Consider the following 17,241-nt stretch of genomic DNA (forward strand, 5'->3'; position numbering starts at 1 on the left):
TCTTGTCCCACTTTGTAGTTAAGTCATAACTGTGGTGTAGTTTTCAACACTGAAATGGGGAGATACCCCCACATGCATGCATGCAGCCATAGCCAAGTGACAGTTTTTATGAGCTTTGACAGAAGGGCAGAACCAAACATTCAGAGATGAAAAATAAGGGGTGGGGTGGGGTGGGGGGGGGGTGGTTGTGGAGAAAAAAGGAAATCCTTGGGAAGGAAAGCCCTGCCAAGAGCTCTTTTCTCTAGCCACATCAGGTCGCAAGTGCCAAATAGCTTTCCCCTAACATTCAAACCAGTGTTGAGAAAGCCATGTCTGCTATCAAGAGTGACAGTTTCTCTTTGTGTTGACCCAAAATTAACATGTTTAGTAAATCATGTGAAAACAGATCCTGAAATGCAGGCTGTCATCAGATAATGCAAATGAATAACAATACTTTTTGAGGGATAGAGTTATTGTAGCTGTGATTTATTTTTTTTAAGGTATAGGCAAGTTTTGTAGGTAGGAATCTTGTTAAACCAACCAAGTAGTTGGAAAAAGTAATGCCTGAACACTGTTTTTTTCAACAGTACTAGCTGGTCTATTAAAAGATATTATCTCTACTTACAAAACTGTCCTTTCTTAATATTATTGAAGCAGATGAAGGGAAATACTTCTAAAAGAGTTTTCTCATAATCTGAATTCAACCTTTAAAGTCTATCATTATAGTGTATCATTAAGAAAAAGAAGTTTGCAAGATTTACAAAAATACAAGCATGAACAGAGTTCACAGTAGCATTACACAAGAATTTAGCACTTGTTCATTTATTTTTTGAAGGAAGAATAATAAAGCCTGATAGTTCAGGATACACACAAACTGCTGTCTGAAGTCTAAGGGAAATTACCACTCTTCAGGAGATTATTCCACAACATCAGGGTTTTTTTAATCTTCCTTTGAAGTGTTTGAGACTTACTAATTATGGCAATCAGAACTGCTACTCAGTCAGGACTGAATGGACCAACCTGCTGTGGCAATACCCATGGGTCCCTAACTGGGTGGTTGTCTTTACTAGCAGTATCAGGAAGAAACCAAATGTTGCTCCTAACCAGACTCCCATTCACATGCGAAAAAAGAAATTCATTACAACTCGGTGAAGTTTTGAATTCAAATCAAGCAGCAAGTCAGGAGTTGACCCTGAAGTGCTCCTGTTAACACCTACATTAATAATGTATGCTAACATCTGTGTTAATAATGTATGGGAGGTAGGTCCAGCCCTAAGCTAGAGTTCATATTAGTACAAGGACTAAAATGTAAGTCTAGTTTCACTGTGCCGGTAATCCAGTCATATGGTTTAGCTAGAGAATTTCTTAGCATGTGGCTACTCCCACTGGAGCTGGCTTTATCTGACTGTCACAGTGACAGCCAACCATGATGTGACATAACTTGAATAAAATACTTGGCAACAGAAACCACTCCCCCATAGCAGCAAAAAACCTTACTTGCTCAGAAAAATGCTTTGCTGTCATATACATGTTTTATGACACGTTTATTGAACCCCCACCACCCCCAGTCCAGCATCTTTAGGAATAAATTAATATGCCAGATTTTATAAAATTATTTTGGCTTCATCCAGTAGATGTGAACTGTCCTAGCTGATGGTGTCATTCACAGAAGCTTTTAAGCTGAAAACATGGCATGTACATTAAGACTTCTGATACCAGATCAGCTGAATCACCAGCGATGGGTTCTCATGTTTAAGGAAGTTCATGCTAGTTTTTCCTTGTCTGAACCGCAAAAAGGCAAAAATCTTCAATGGAATCCTAGCAGCTTCCAGTGCTGAATGCATCAGATGCAAGCGAAAACAAAGCACTTTGCTCACGAATTTTAAAACAAAGGACTCAAAAGACAGGCATCCACTAGTTTAGTATATATGTAAGTATTCACGACAGGTGATTGCCATGCCACTTGGCCACCCACGAGCAGTAAGTGGCTAGGGTAGATGTCTGGCAGTTTCAGAACAGAAGCAGAAACTGTCTACCCCCTGGTTTCTGAGGACAAAACCTGCACATAGGTGTGGTATGGAAAGGGACACAGGAAAGTGCAAGACAGACATGGACTTCCTGAAATGAGTCCAGTGAAGAGCCATGAAGACAATAAGGGATTGGAGTATTTGACATACAAGAAGGGGTGAAAGAGCTGGGACTGTTTAGCCTAGAGAAGAGAAGCCCTGGGTAGAACTTATCAATGTGTATAAAAATCTGATGGGGGAGCCAGACTTCTTTCTGTGGTACCCAGTGTCAGGACCAGAGGCAATGGGTACAAACTGAAACACAGGAGGTTCCCTCTGAACATAAGTGAACACTTCTTTTACTGTGAGCGTGGTTGAGTGCTGAGCAGATTGCCTGGAGAAGTTGTGGACTCTCCATCCCTGGAGATATTTAAAACCCTACTGGATGTGCTCTGAGGCAAACTGTGCTACCTGATCGTGTTTTGAGCATGGTGATCTCCAAAGGTGTCTTCCAACCTCAGCCATGCTGGTACTGTGTATCAGTGAGGGCTGTGGGAAAAAAAGCAACCCGCCAGTCAGGAAAGCTTGTTGCTAGCATGGCATTTTCCTGCTTGCAATGATTTCTCTAAGATCTGTGGAATACTCTACTTCCTTTCCCAGTCTTTGCATCCTTGCAGATGTGTACCTCCCTAATTTTCATACCATTTCAGCCCCTTCCTTTGTACTGCATCACATACAAACTTGTCTTCAGCACCAGACTGCAGTGCTATTGCCTCAGCCTCTATTTCTAAGGCAGTCTTCAGAGACATCACGTGCTCATCTTCGCTAACGATGCTGGCCTCAATGCTATTTCCCCCTGCTCCTGCAATTACCTCTGGGACATCTTCTGTGGCTTCTTTTACCTATGATATGTCTGTCTGCTTCTGGTCCATCTGTATTTTTATTTAATCTTCCCTAATGCAAACAAAGCTATTCACCAGGTATCAATACAAAATTAAAACATCTAGATATCTCTGGCAGGTTTCTGAGAACACCTCACTGACATGAAATTTATTTACTTAGGGATTCTTTTTGTCCAGGTTCTGTAAAATTGCAGAATAGGTGCTTAGTCTCTAGCAAGTAAAAATATAACAACTGAATGAATAATATAATAAAATGTAACTTCATATATAAAACATAACAGCTGAATGAATAATGAAGATCCCCCAGCATATCCTGGGGGATCCTGAGGGAGATGCTCCGGCTTATCCCTTAGAACTGGATACACTCTCTGCCTGGGGCCTGCAACACATGGCTGTGGAAGCCAGGGAGATCTGCCTGCCCCTCCGCAATGTCCTGTCCTGTTCTGGTACAAACCAGGGACCCTCGCTGAGGTGAGCAACGCCAGCCACGGCTGAGCTAGTTCTACCCTTCACACACCAGTGACTGGGAGGCAATGAGGAGGCAGGTCCTGGAGTGCTCCTTTGGAGGAAGGTGGTGAGCAGGGACAGGCTGAGGGAAGAGGGACTGTGTCCCTAGGGGCTTACACCTGAGGGTGAGCCTGGAGGCCTTTATTTTTATCCCCTCGCCAAGTCATCTGCGAAACAGCTTCAAGCAGCTGTAGCTTGGTTTGAACCTTCATGCAGACAGTGCTAGTTCCCTGTTCTCCCCGGTGTAAACAGCCCCATGCTGCCAGCCCGCTCCCCGTCTGGGTGGCAGCCCCCTGGGCTCTCAGAGGTGACCACAGCAGGTCCTATGTCACCAGCAGACCGAGCACTCACCCAGCATGGGAAACCTCCTTTGGCCCGCGAGAACAGATGCGGCAGGGTAACTTCATTCGGATTTTTTTTTTTTTGAGTTCTTTAAGCTTGTCAGTGTCGCTTGCTCTTCCCCTCGTTGATACCCAGAGAAATTACACAGACTGCCAGTGCATGAAAGCAGAAACCATAACTGCTTCGAAAATCAGAATTGAGGTGAGACAGCAAAAAGTCAGCTGCACTGAATTTACCCAAGCACCAAATTTACACAAGAAAATATGTTTTTGTAGAAATGTGAGGGAAGGGCTAAAGAACCGGGCGAGGACTGAGCAGCTGGAGCGGAGGCAGCTGCTCAGCTTGGTGGAGGCATCCTCCGACAGAAGGAAGACGCTCCCCGACCCCCAGAGAGGCCCCTTCTTCTCCCGTCCCGCAGCCGTTTCCTTCAGGCTTGGGGCTCAGGCCCTCACTTTTGAAGAAGTGGTTTCACTGTGGGCAGTGACGTGCACCCTTGAAGGCAACCACCTGCACGGCTCAGTTTCACTCACAGGGGCGAGGGGACTGCAGGGCATCACCAGCCATGGCAGCGGGCTGGCCCCGCAGCCGCCCCGCTGCAACCTCCTTTGGGCTAGCAGGTAAGCTCTGTTCACGCTGCTCCTCGGGCCCGTTGCTTTCCATTTCCCAGTCTCTCACTGCATCCCTTCACATCTTTCCTTTCTTTTCCTTTGACTTCTTATCCATTCATTGTCTTCCACATTCTGTCGCACCTTCCTTCTCTCCTCTGGGGATGCTTTTGCCTCTCCCATCACCCGTTCTCTCCCAGCCCAGCCTGACTTTTGCTGTGGTGGCACCTGACACATTTCATGCTCAGGGCAAAAAAAAGTATTCAAGTATACTGATTTTTTGTTTTCTTTTTCCTGATCCAAATGTGTTTCCTGGTGCTAATGCTTGACCTGATCAATTTAAATGATACATCTGTGGTTTCCGATGTAAATAGTGTGTGAATCAGGTACCTTGGCAGAGCAAAATATAACAAGGTATCTGTTTCTTACCAGGTTTTGTTGTTGTTGTTCAACGATCTAAGTAGAAGGCAGCATGATACCAGTATCTAGAAAGTGCCTTTGTTTTGGTAGAGTGCAGATTTTGAGGTTTTAAAGCCTGATTTCCTCTACTGAAAATCCTCCCAACATTTAACTGTCAAGAGAAAAGGAAATCACATTTGCTTCCATCTCAAGTGCCTGAAACTATTTTTTTCTAACTCTAAAATAAATGTCTAGCTCCTACCAAACATGATCTTGCTGATTCAAAATCCAGAACTGGGGAAAAAAAAAAGCTCTTTTTTTTCCTGATTGACGTGGTTCTGATGCATGCCTGGGAAAGTTACTTAACAACCTGAGGTCTATTTTCAGCTCCATATACAGGGATAATAATATTTACTTCAAAGCACAATTGTTAGATATTATTCATTCATGGTTGAAAGTCTACGTGAGCTATTTGAAGAGAAGGTGGAGGAAAAATGAAAATGAGTATTTTATGATCTCCTACTTTGCATGACTGCTGATATTACTACTAAGCAAACCCTGCCAAAGAGGGATTTCTGTGTTTTCTTCTTGACTGAGTTTTGCTAGTCTTGCAGGCTGCATAACAAAGTAAATAAAAATTGCTAGCATCTAGGAAGTGATGGTACCCGAAGGTCCCTGCAAGGCATGGACTTCAGTGTGGCTAAGAGACAGTTCTGCAGAGAGCAAGCAAAAGGTGTGAGAGCCCCAAGATGCAATTATCCTCCAGGAGGACTGATGTTCTTTTGGTTGAGATATTATGTAGTCAAGGTGAGGTATATAGGGAAGCAGTGTTGCTTCTTGTAAGGATAGCTGTTATAGGGGGGCAAATACTTTTGGGCTTACAAACTGGCTAGGATTTGAAGGGTGAGAGGCATAGCTGACAGCAGAAATCCTGAGAACTCCTAGTTCCATACATCTCTTTCTAGCAGGTCACTCTTTAAAAGCAATTTTGATGTAAGAAATACTAAGCATTTAAATAATTGTAAGTGATTTCTTTAAAATGTGTGTTTCCTTTAAGAATCTATCTGTTGTCTAGAGATAAAGCCTAGTAATAAATTGTGCAGATAACAGACTGTATCCATATGATGAACCAGAATCATCAGAAACTGCAGCTCTTAACCAGCAAAGAAAAGCTAAACTACAATAACCCCTAGAGGAGAATCTCCACAGTATCTGTAGACTTAAGGCACCAGGTCTGTTTTTAAATTATAGGCTCAGAACTGCAAAAGTTGCAGGAAAGAAAAAGCATCTTGCCCGTATTACTTGCTGGAAATAAATGCTTCCCAGCAGCAAGAAATGTAATCCCAGAAACTTAAGAAAACAATACATGCAATACAATAGATATATGTAAATACAGCTATATACATTAAAAGCACTATTCCAGTTCTTCATCTTCTTATCTTTTTCTTGTCATCCCAAGCAAGAGCTTGTGTTAAAGAGAATATTATCTCACATGCAATTAGCCTTGTGTTAATGGAAGAAGTGGGAGGGCGAATGGGGCCTGGGAGCTAAGGCAGTAGTAGTTTCCTGTTTTACAGATTGGAGAATTTTGTGATGAACAGAGACTTTCGGTGACCTTTCTCGTTAGGGGAAGTCTTCCATTGACAGCCACTCTTGCTCCCTTTGGTTTTGTTGCATCCACTGTTACTGAGAGCTGTTCATGAAACCCACAGTTTCAGGGCACATGAGAGAAATGAAGCTGTGAGATGCTGACTGAGATCTCCCTGTGGCTGGCAAATGAGAGGAAATTTTATATGAGCAAGGACTTCTAACTCAGGCCCTAACAAGCTCTGGATTAGATTATGGTGTGTCTGATTGCACAAAAACTATGGTACAATACTGGTGAACCCCACCCCCAGAATATACAAGTGTCCATTACATTCCTACAGCAGAGACCCAAGTAAATATGAGATGAGCCAGCACACTTCTGCTTTTTAAGGAGAACCCCAGAAATGCTTGGGACCCAGCTGCCTGCAGGATCTGTGCACCTCCCAGCAATACACTGACTTCTCTCTGACAAACCAGCTGACAAACATTCCAGAGCAAGTTCAGGCGCTGAGCCCTGCCGCTGGTAGGAAGGTGAAATCAATGAGCACCCCAGGGGGAATCAAGTTTGATCCTGACTACAGTCTCTTTCACAAAACATGCAAAAATCTGGGTGCAAGCCAACTGTGAGTGCTGGATAAGACCAGTACATGGTCTGCTTACTCAGGGAAATGGTTGTGCCCAGCAAAACATATTGTCATGGTCATCCATCACCATGTATTGCATGGATTGGAAGACAAGGTATCACTTCTGGGGTGAAGATTCCTGAAGGTGAAAGCCTTGTGCAACAAAGGAGTTATTTTCTAATGGAAGTAAATGCAACTTAAAACTATGGGTGGTTTTTCTTTTCTTTTGAGGTTTGTCCCTGTTTCCTTTCCCCCTCTTTTCTCCAGAAAATTCCTCAGGGTACCTATATTTCAAGCTACTGAGAAGCTGGGAAATGCCCAGAGTGCAGCCCAGCTGCCAGGCCTACCCCACACTTCTGCCCAGCGGTGAGTGGGTGTGCTGCTGCGGCTCAGCAGAGTCAGGTTTGCCAGTGGAGCAGAGCTGTGGGCATCCTGTCTTTCTGCAGCATCTCCTTTGAGAGCCCTTCCCATAATGACCCCAAAATAATATAGCACAGAGCATCTCTTGTTCACAGGTTTCTGAAAATGTAGCTTTCAAAAGACCTGCAACTTCATAGCACAAAGTTATACTCTGTTAACCAAGAAACTGGTTTGGGTGATTGAGTTAGGTTTTCTGAAAATCTTCATGGAGATGTTGGCTGTGAAAGGCAGGGATGAAAAGGTCCAGCAAACAGCAGTGGAAATTAAATCGGAGAGTGAAACATTTACAGAGCAAACGTGTGGATGAGCAGGAGTGGATGACCAACGAAGATGGAAAGCAATTCCATTTTTTTATAGCAACACTAGAAAAGGACAAGGACTATTTAATCCAAGTGATCACACACTTTGAAAAGGAAAATAGGGACCAAAAAAAATCAGTCCAGAGCCAACAAACAGCAGCATTTCTCTAATAGGCAGGAAGACCTTATCTCCCATACAGCTTAACCCTACTGCTGTCGTTTAAGAAGATGCTATAGGACTCTAAACTGAAACGTGATGCAAAATGCTTCCTTAAGGAATCTGTAACCCTTCAAACATAGGTAATACCCTAAAAATTGCTGGTGTGTTTGAAGGATAGACTCTTCTTTCCTCCTCTGTATTTCATGAGAAATAAGATGATAACAAAGCAAATAGCTGGATAAACATTGTGTGCCTCTTTCCCATCCAAAGCAAGGCTCTCTAATTTTTCGAAGATGTTTACTTAAAAAACTTCTGAAAAAAATGAACAGGGTAAACAGACAGAAAAGGTAGCTTATTGCCTGGATATTTAGCTCTGTTATTGTTGTAAAAGTAAGACATTATTCACTCCTTTCTTTGTAGTCTAGGTTTAATTGTGTAGATAAGATTTCTAAAGGGTGAGGTACAGGGGCTGGTTTGAAAAGTGTTTTGTTGTTACAAAGTGCTCTTTAAGGAGTATGTTGGATTTTATGTTTGTACAAGTGCTTGGGAATTGCAGCTGGTTTTTAACCCTAACCTCATAATGATACAAATAACAAAACCTGGAATTTATTTTTTGTTTATTTTTTCCAAATGTGGTACCAAATACCAACTATTATGTTTACCAAATACCTTGTATTCATTTTAATCTTTTCATATTTTGTAGCAAAACCATTCTCTCCCACTCTGCCTCTTTCTGTCCATCCTTCCCACACACACAATGCAGGCCTTCTGTGTTCCCTCCTCACCCCCTTTTCCAGGAAAGGAAGGACAATATACTACAGTCAATTGTGGAAACTGTTGTTTTCATTTAAAAGGGAAGTTTTACAATACTAGGGTGACAAATAGTATCATTTCATTATCTGCCATCTTCTATTTTCGTTTCTCTTTTGGGCAGATCCTTTTCTCCTTGTTGATGAGATGCCAGGAATCTCATACCTTTATCTTTAGGTACTTAAATAAAGTCACTGTTGCTTGCAAGAAGTTAGTAATTCTACTGATGTCAGTAGAAGTGCCAAAGTGTGTCAGGTAATAAGACTGGAGTACTTAAACACAGAGCAGTTTAAAAAAAAAAAAACAGTTAAAACAAACTTACATCATTAGATGAGACATAACTGTTTGCTTTGCTTCAGGGTTGTCTATCCAGCTTTTTAATGGCAAAAACCTGCCATTCCCACAGGCAAATATCCTCTAGAGAACAGCCAAGAATAAGGACAACCCTATGCCACTTTCTGGTTCATAGGGGGCCTCTGCAGGGCATTGCGCCAGCACTTTTTTGCCCATGGAATTGTTCCTTTGCTCACAGAATCACAGAAAGCTTGAGGTGGGAAGGGACTTCTAGAGGTCATCTGGTCCAACCTCCCTGCTCAAGCAGAGCCACCGAGACCCAGCTACCCAGGACCCTGTCCAAGTAGCTTTTAAATATCTCTGAGGGTGGAGACCACCACCTCTCTGGGCAATCTGTGCCAGTGCTCAGTCACCCACATGGTGAAAAAGTTTGTACTCATTGCCTCTGGTCCTGTCACCGGGCGCCACTGAAAAAAGCCTGGCTCCATACTCTTTGCAACCTCCCTTCAGGAATTTATACACATTGATAAGGTCTCCCTGAGTCTTCTCTTCTGCTGACTGAAGAGTCCCAGCTCCCTCAGCCTTTCCTCATAGGAGAGATGCTCCAGTCTCTTCATCATCTTTGTGGCCCTTTGCTGGACTTTCTCCAGTATGTCCATGTCTCTTTCATACTGAGGAGCCCTCAACAGGACACAGAGCAGCAGATGTGTCCTCACCAGTGCTGAGTAGAGGGGAAGGACCTCTACCTGCTGGCAAAACACCTCCTAATGTGGCCCAGGATAGTTCACCATACTTAGTGGGGTGGAAAGGCTTGGGTGATGAGGGAGCCAAGAAGCAGCTCCCTTGAGAGGACGGAAGATGTGGGCAAGAAGCAGAAGAAGAACCAGCCACAGTGTAGGCTGTTCCTCAGAAAGGGAGGTTGCCATGGTAGCTGAGGTTCACTGCTTTTTCAGCCACTTTTCAGCCACTTCCCAAAAAGGGGTGTCCTCAGCAGTCCCAGTTATTCTTTATAAACCGGACCACAAGTGGCTGGGATGGCCCAAACTGTGGGTAGAGCAACAGGGATTTCCATGAGCTCCCAGTGAGCATCAGCCTCAGCAGAGAAGTCACCATGGGATCACAGCCTGGGGGGGCTGTGGAAGGGCTGTCATTCATTCAGCTAGTCCCATGCAAAGCAGACAAAGTGAATAATAACAAACAAAATAACAGCTCAGCTCTTTGAGCAGCGCCTTTATCTCGGACTCACAGGGAAGGTAGATGGAAAGTTACCTTAGTGAAATGAAAGGCAAATAAGGGTTTGAATACACCCCTGCAGTCCTTTCTCACCCAAGCCCAGGTAAACAAAAAACAGAAGAGGCAGGACAGAGAGATAACAGAGCTAAATGTCTTGCTTGCTTCAGTCTTCAGCAGCTAAGTCATGCTAAGAATTTTTTTTCAGATAAAACCTGAGTTACTGACATAGACTGAAAGCTCAGGAAGGTGATTTCAAAGCAAATCTACAAATTAAGGAGCAACGTGGTGCTAGGGCCAGTTCGTATTCAGCAAAGAAGCCTGCAACAGCTAAAGGGGTTGGGCTGCTCGTAACTGTACATAATCCCTCACTAACAGCAGCTCATTCCCGGAGGAACAGCAAGTCCCATGTATGCAAGAGGGCTGGTCTGAAACATGGTAGAAATATATAAATAAGTCAAACTGGATTGTTACTCATCCTGGCTTAAGTGAATGCTGAAATCACAACATGAATCACAGAGCATGATTTGGATATCAGGCTGCAACAGAATAAATGGCAAAAGTAGTCAGTGAAGTTGGATATGTAGTAGTATCATGTGAAAAATACGCCTGCACTTCATGTCATCATTAGCTTATTTTTACTACACAAGACACTGAAGCAAACTTACCTGTAAGTAATCAGTAAGAAACCAGGAGTAGCTCTGCTGACTCCCAGTTACATGTTTTGTTGGAGGAGGTTTTGTGTGGTTCTCTGGCTAGGGAGTGCAAAAGGCATCCTCAGTGTGATAACTTATTTTAAATCTTCAGTCATCTCAACTATTCTTTGTTAAAATCTCTGCGTAATTTCTAAGCTGGCTGCAATGAACTGTAGGCAGGGCTGCTGACTGTCCTCCTCCAGGAAGAAAGATATTAGCACTGAGTGGTGTAATTTTGTCCAAAAGGTGAAGTTTGCTGAAATCTGCTCCAAAACTATGTTAGGACATAACAAGAGAGAGGACAAATTCTTGGAAACGGTGGCCAAGTCATTAGGTTTATAAAAAGAAAATGTGGAACAGTAAATTTCTTGCAGCTGTTTTCATCTGGGAGCTGAAAATGGAGAGCTGAGGAAAAGATGAGAAAATCAAAAATACAGAAAATTAATTTGCAGACAGTCTTCTCTGCTGCATGTGGCAAACTATGTTGGAGTAGGTGGGTCTTGGCAATGACATTCCCGAGGCAGATTGAACGAACTTCTTTCTTTTTCATACTTTAAAAGGAGATCTTGTAGATTCAGGCATAGATTAGATTTGGAAGGACTAGGTAAGCAAATTTCTTAGACAGAGGCAGTGTAGTTCTACTACAGAAGCTGACATTGAGTGAGTAAGTTATCAATCAGCAGAACCCTTTTCTGGCACTTTCACTGGCTGAATTAGAAATGGTTATTCACTGTGACAAGTTCTGGTTTAGTATTTCATTAGAAGAAACACTATTGAGACCTCTATAATGAATAGGGGCACCACCTACTTGAAGATATTCCGCTGAGTTGGAAGTTTTTAATGTATATGCATGAGTTGTTCTTGTGCAAAAAATACTTTTTTTTTTTTTGTCATATTTTCAAAATTATAGTACTGAGTCAGAATCCTGTCTGAGCCATGCAAGGACAGCATGCTACCGGCTACCCTAGAAAGGGTCGGTATTTTTAAGCTTTCTGTCTTTACATAGAAGATCAGGAAATATTTGCTGGAGAGCCTGTGGAAGAAAAGAGAGGGAAAAAAAAAATCAGGTATCTTCATCAATGATTTCCTTAATGTATGAAAGAATTTACAAGTAATTTTTTGTTTCACATTTCATTTCCTAAGAATAAAAACCTGCAGGGCAGCTCCTTCACAAGGAAACAGGAGCCACAACTGGCCGAGCCCGTTACCAGCTGGGAAAATACCCCCGGGCTTCGGGAGGGCGGCGTGGCCAGCCCCGGCGGAGCACTGAGCCGGGGGAGCTGGGGGGGCTGCGCGGGCTGTGCCGGGCTGTGCGGGATGCGTGGGGCTGTGCGGGTTGTGCCGGGCTGCGCGAGGCTGTGCGGGGCTGTGCGGGATGCGTGGGGCTGCGCGGCACTGTGCGGGGCTGTGCAGGCTGTGCGGGGCTGCGCGGGCTGTGCGGGGCTGTGCGGAGCTGTGCGAGATGCGCGGGGCTGTGAGGGATGCGCGGGGCTGTGCGGGGCTGTGCGGGGATGCGCGGGGCTGTGCGGGGCTGTGCGGGGCTGTGCAGGGCTGTGCAGGGCTGCGCGGAGCTGCGCGGAGCTGTACGGGGCTGTGCGGGATGCACGGGGCTGTGCGGGGCTGTGCGGAGCTGTGCCGGGCTGCGCGGGGCTGTGCAGGATACGCGGGGCTGTGCGGAGCTGTGCCGGTCTGCGCGGGGCTGTGCGGGATGCACGGGGCTGTGCGGGGCTGTGCGGGGCTGTGCGGGGCTGTGCGAGATGCGCGGGGCTGTGCAGGATGCGCGGGGCTGTGCGGGGCTGTGCGGGATGCACGGGGCTGTGCGGGGCTGTGCCGGGCTGTGCGGAGCTGTGCCGGGCTGTGCGGGGCTGTGCGGAATGCGCGGGGCTGTGCGGAGCTGTGCCGGGCTGTGCGGGGCTGTGCGGGATGCACGGGGCTGTGCGGAGCTGTGCGGGGCTGTGCGGAGCTGTGCCGGGCTGTGCGGGGCTGTGCGGGGCTGTGCGGGGCTGTGCCGGGCTGTGCGGGCTGCCCTGGGCTGCGCGGGCTGTGCTGGGCTGCGCGGGGCGGCGACGCCCCCTGGCGGCCGCTGCCTGCCCTCCCCCGGGGCCCTCCCCGCTGTAGCGTTGGCGTTGGCAGCTCTCGGTCCCGGTGCTCGGAGACGCCTCTCTCGGGCGGAAGAGCGCCGGGAAGAACCAGGATGTAACGGCATTGCCTGGACGGCCCCAGGGGGTAAAAGGGCGGGGGGGGGGGGGGGTGTACATGTGCAGATCCAGGTGGAAAAATCCTCCAGGTGGAGGGTTGCAGGCAATGGCAAACAAGACTGGCAGGTGACAGTAACATTCCTTCATGCAGCATAATATCAATGTCACTTCTCATCATTACTTTTTGACTTGGCACGTAGAGCCTAATTAAGCACTTTCCGAAATTGCGAGCCCTCCCCTACTCCCTTCTTCTCACCACTTTCCTGCTTAGCGATTCAAGCCTAGAGTTTCTTTGTGCCCTTCCACTAAACCCTCCTGAAGAGCCACCACACTCTACAGGCTTTTTTTTTCTGCCTCAAATCTCAATCATGCTTGAACGTCACTGTGAATAATTAAATCAATTAATGTTGGTTGTAATTAACTGGTAAGACCAGATAAATGACTGGTCCTGACCTAGACATACCCCTTACAACTGGTCACAATTAGCATGAGCTGCAACAGAGGCATCTTGTCACCCACCTTGCTTGGTAAACCTTGTTCTAACGTGATTATTACTCTGCAACATGAAGCAGTATCTCTGGCCCCATCATCATGAGAGAGGGAACTCACAGGTCGCATTTTTTTGGAAGCTAGGAGTTATTTAAGCTGAAAGGGTGAAGATACTGAGGCAGGAAGATGTGGTAAAAGATGGGGAAGGAGGAAAGTTAAGTTTGATGGGAGAGAAATAAGATATGGGTAAAAGGTTCTTTCTACCTATCCTGTCTCCTTCTGATTTTTGCCATATTTATATTGAGTAAAATTCTCACTTCAGGATCCACCACTTCAAGGGTGATTTGAGAAAAAGGCAGCCACAGGCAAAGGTGTGGATTTTTTAAGAGTTAATGCATACATATTAGGCTTATCCATGTCACCACTATTACAAATTTGTTCCTGGCAGCACATGACTGTGGAAGAATTATAGCTTTCCTGGAGAAAAGGCTCTTCCTTTTCTGATCTTGTGTAGGTCTTAGAGAAATACATTACATTGAAAAAAAGAAAATGAAAGCATGAATGAGCCTTTCAGAAGAAGCAGAATCAAGGAAAAACATTGGGAAAATGGTAGTGCTCTGATTCACTGCCTTGATCTTTCAGCTTCTAGCTGGCCTCTCCAGGGACTGCTATTGTGGTCTGCATGTCAGTCATCCTCCCAAAAGCCCAAAGTAAGCACTGGGCTTTGGGTCAGAGAACACCTACCTTCTCTGATCAGGAAGAAAATTTTGGAAAGTTGATCCAGAGAGTGTCACCCAGAAAAGAGTTCAGAAGACAAATTAAGAAGCAAAACACAGTTGGCTTTATGTAAGTATCCTGAGCTGTAAAGCAGAGTGGAAGATTGTTCCATGTCTAGGAAAGGCCTAACCGCTGTGTAAAATACTAGTCATCCTGAGCGGAACACAAACACAAGATGCATCCCTTGGTATGAAGAGAAAGGTTTTCTCTTCATCCTTCGCAGTGTTCCAGTTCCTCAGCTATTGATGAACTCAGACTTTCAGCATATTTTGGAGTGGCTTTCCCAGTTTTCCAAAGGCTACTTTAGTCATGCCCCATTTGAAAATTAAATTTCCTAAGCAGTTTCATTAGGAGAACCATGTGATAGCTTCTTGGTTTGATACCTCCCCAGTAGATTCAATCCTTTCTTCTCAGCACTGTAACATGTAAGCCCACTTCTTGACTTGTACAGGCATTTCCCCCTGTATGTGCCTACACATCATGATGAAATCCTGGCTCCATTTATGGCAGCTAGAGGTTTGTCTGACTGCAGTGAGAACAGGATTTCTCCTACTGCATTTATTTTTTTATAGCCTATAAAAAGATAATGAAGATGGAAAGCAGGCATAAACAAACATTGTTCAGAGGCAGCAATTTATTTCCATTCCAGCTTCACCACAGTTTGTCAGTACACGGTATGATTACACATGCTACATATTTGATATTCCTTACCCAGTGCTTATTTTGGGCTTTTGGGAGGATGACTGACATGCAGACCACAATAGCAGTCCCTGGAGAGGCCAGCTAGAAGCTGAAAGATCAAGGCAGTGAATCAGAGCATTACCATTTTCCCAATGTTTTTCCTTGATTCTGCTTCTTCTGAAAGGCTCATTCATGCTTTCATTTTCTATTTTTTCAATGTAATGTATTTCTCTAAGACCTACACTAGTTTAAGCCATTCCATGTCGTGTAAATACTCCTGGCTATCACATCACTCATTTCTTCTCACTGTAAAGCAGCTGGAATCACCTCAGGTTCAAAATATCCTTTCTTATCCAAAAAAAAACTTTCTGGATTTCACAGGAATAAACGTAGGGGACAGAAGTGACAAGCTCTAGCAGTTAACAGGACAAGGAGTCCCGTTTTCTCTTACACATGAGGGTGTCAGGGTGCTTACTACTCCCTCTTCCAGCATATGCTCCCACATACCGTCCCTTACAGATGCAGTTCCAGTTCATCAGACACCTTGTTTGCATGTCTTGCTCACAGTCTGGTCGCTACATCTGACTGCTTCTGCCTAACTTTTAGCCAGAAATCTTTTCCCTGTTGGTGTTTAATTAAACCTTTCTCTTGCCTACTGCGGTGTTAGGCATCCTCCTAACAGGGCAATGTGAGCAAAGCAGAGTAATGCCAGGGATAAATTGGCTGGGCTTGTACAATCAGAAGCTAAAATTATTTGCAGATCAGAAAGCTGAAGCAAGGGGATGCTCAACAGGTCAATGAGTTGAACTTCTGAGGTCATATTTTCAAGTGGTTTCAGCTGTTATGTCTTGCAGATCAGTGGATATAGGTGGGTTCCTATGCCTAAGCCCCTGGCTGTGAGACAGTCAGATGGTCTCTGGTTTGAAAAGGGTGAAAGGTAAAGTGGCCAATGAACAGAAGTGGAGACAGGTAAGCAGAGAAGGACTTGGTGAAAGGCTAGTGGGAGGGCTGGAAAGCTGGGTTGCATCAATGGGGATGAATTCACCATGCTTGGTATAGATACCTAATGCATACCTGCCTTTCAGTTACCCTTTGGCACTCATCATCTCAAGAAGTGCCAACATTATCTTTATAGCTATCAGAGGGAGGTACGTGTCTCCACAAAGAAGTCCTGTGCACCTTTCTTAGGGATGACAGGCAGATGGATAAGATCTGCCTCAGAGGTCTGCAAAAGCAGGCCATTGCCTGTGTATACTGTGGAAAGGTGGCACCCAAAATGAAGTGTATGTTCAGTGTCCGAATGACTCAGTCTTAACCCACGTTTGCCTAGACGGCTAAGAAGAGGTTGTCAAAGTGTTGCCAGCTTAGAGCTCAGGCAGCTGCAGAAGGCACAAATGTCGAAGAGGAGACGGCAGCTACTTTTACTTCTTTCTTCCTTCTTCCAGTTTTGCTCCTTCCATCACCTGCAGAAAGTCTCATTACATTCATCTTTCAAGCACTTCCTGATATATTTGCCTTTATCCTCCTTTCAGCTCTGCACTTTTCTTTATGTTCAACCATCTCAGGAGCTGAAAGGGGGTGGGGGGGAGAAGCAAAAAAATAAAGCAAAGCAAAAAACCAAGACTTGAGGGCAAAAATTTCCCAGGTCACCAGGAGAGAGATGTTACTTTATGATTCAGTGCTTATTTGTTCTGTTGAGGGCTGGCTTTAGGGACTTAATGGAAATCGGGTACATTTCACCCTGCCAGTTTTGCAGTCTTATTTCTGTGTATCTTGTTTATGTGCAGTGATGGGAACATGGTTACTGTATGGCTGCTTTAAGGCTGAAAGGTGACTTTTCAAGCTGCACTCCCTACAGAAAAGCTCATATGAAGCATTCCAGAGAGATGATGCCTTTGAGGCACCAGAAGCTTTCCCACACTTCTCCTTATGCATAAGGAGAAATGACATTTGCTACTCTTGCCAGGACTGGGACCTGGCAAGTGACCTACTCTGGCTGTATAGGCTCCTGGGGCATGACAACCAGGGCAGTATGGAGAAAGGAGAAGGCAGGAGAAAGCCATGGGCTTATTCTTCCTAGACCTCCACTTTCCACACCTGCTTTCCTCAAAATAGTGGCAACCACTGCTTTGTTTGCTTCCTAGAGGGGAAAGAGCACAAGCCTGTGAATGGCAGCTCAAGGGAAGAAGTATCTAACCTGGACCTCACTTGCAAGCTGCTGGGGGGCACAAACCCACT

The 17,241-nt window shown here is 45.1% G+C and overlaps 1 protein-coding gene across 2 annotated transcripts in view; it reads left to right on the top strand.

Annotated features, from left to right (window-relative positions):
* The first annotated feature begins 3,702 nt into the window (after positions 1-3,702).
* The window catches only part of FLT3 (fms related receptor tyrosine kinase 3), a 47,249-nt gene continuing 33,710 nt past the window's right edge, over positions 3,703-17,241 (top strand). The window contains exon 1 of one of the 2 annotated variants that reach the window (XM_055802539.1): positions 3,703-4,353. In XM_055802539.1, the coding sequence (XP_055658514.1) occupies positions 4,299-4,353 (55 nt within the window). In that variant the 5' untranslated portion in view covers positions 3,703-4,298. The remainder of the gene's footprint in view (positions 4,354-17,241) is intronic. The other variant, XM_027781565.2, reaches the window with a different exon arrangement.

Source organism: Falco peregrinus, chromosome 4 (genome assembly GCF_023634155.1).
Source record: "Falco peregrinus isolate bFalPer1 chromosome 4, bFalPer1.pri, whole genome shotgun sequence".
Classification (NCBI taxonomy): Eukaryota; Metazoa; Chordata; class Aves; order Falconiformes; family Falconidae; genus Falco; species Falco peregrinus.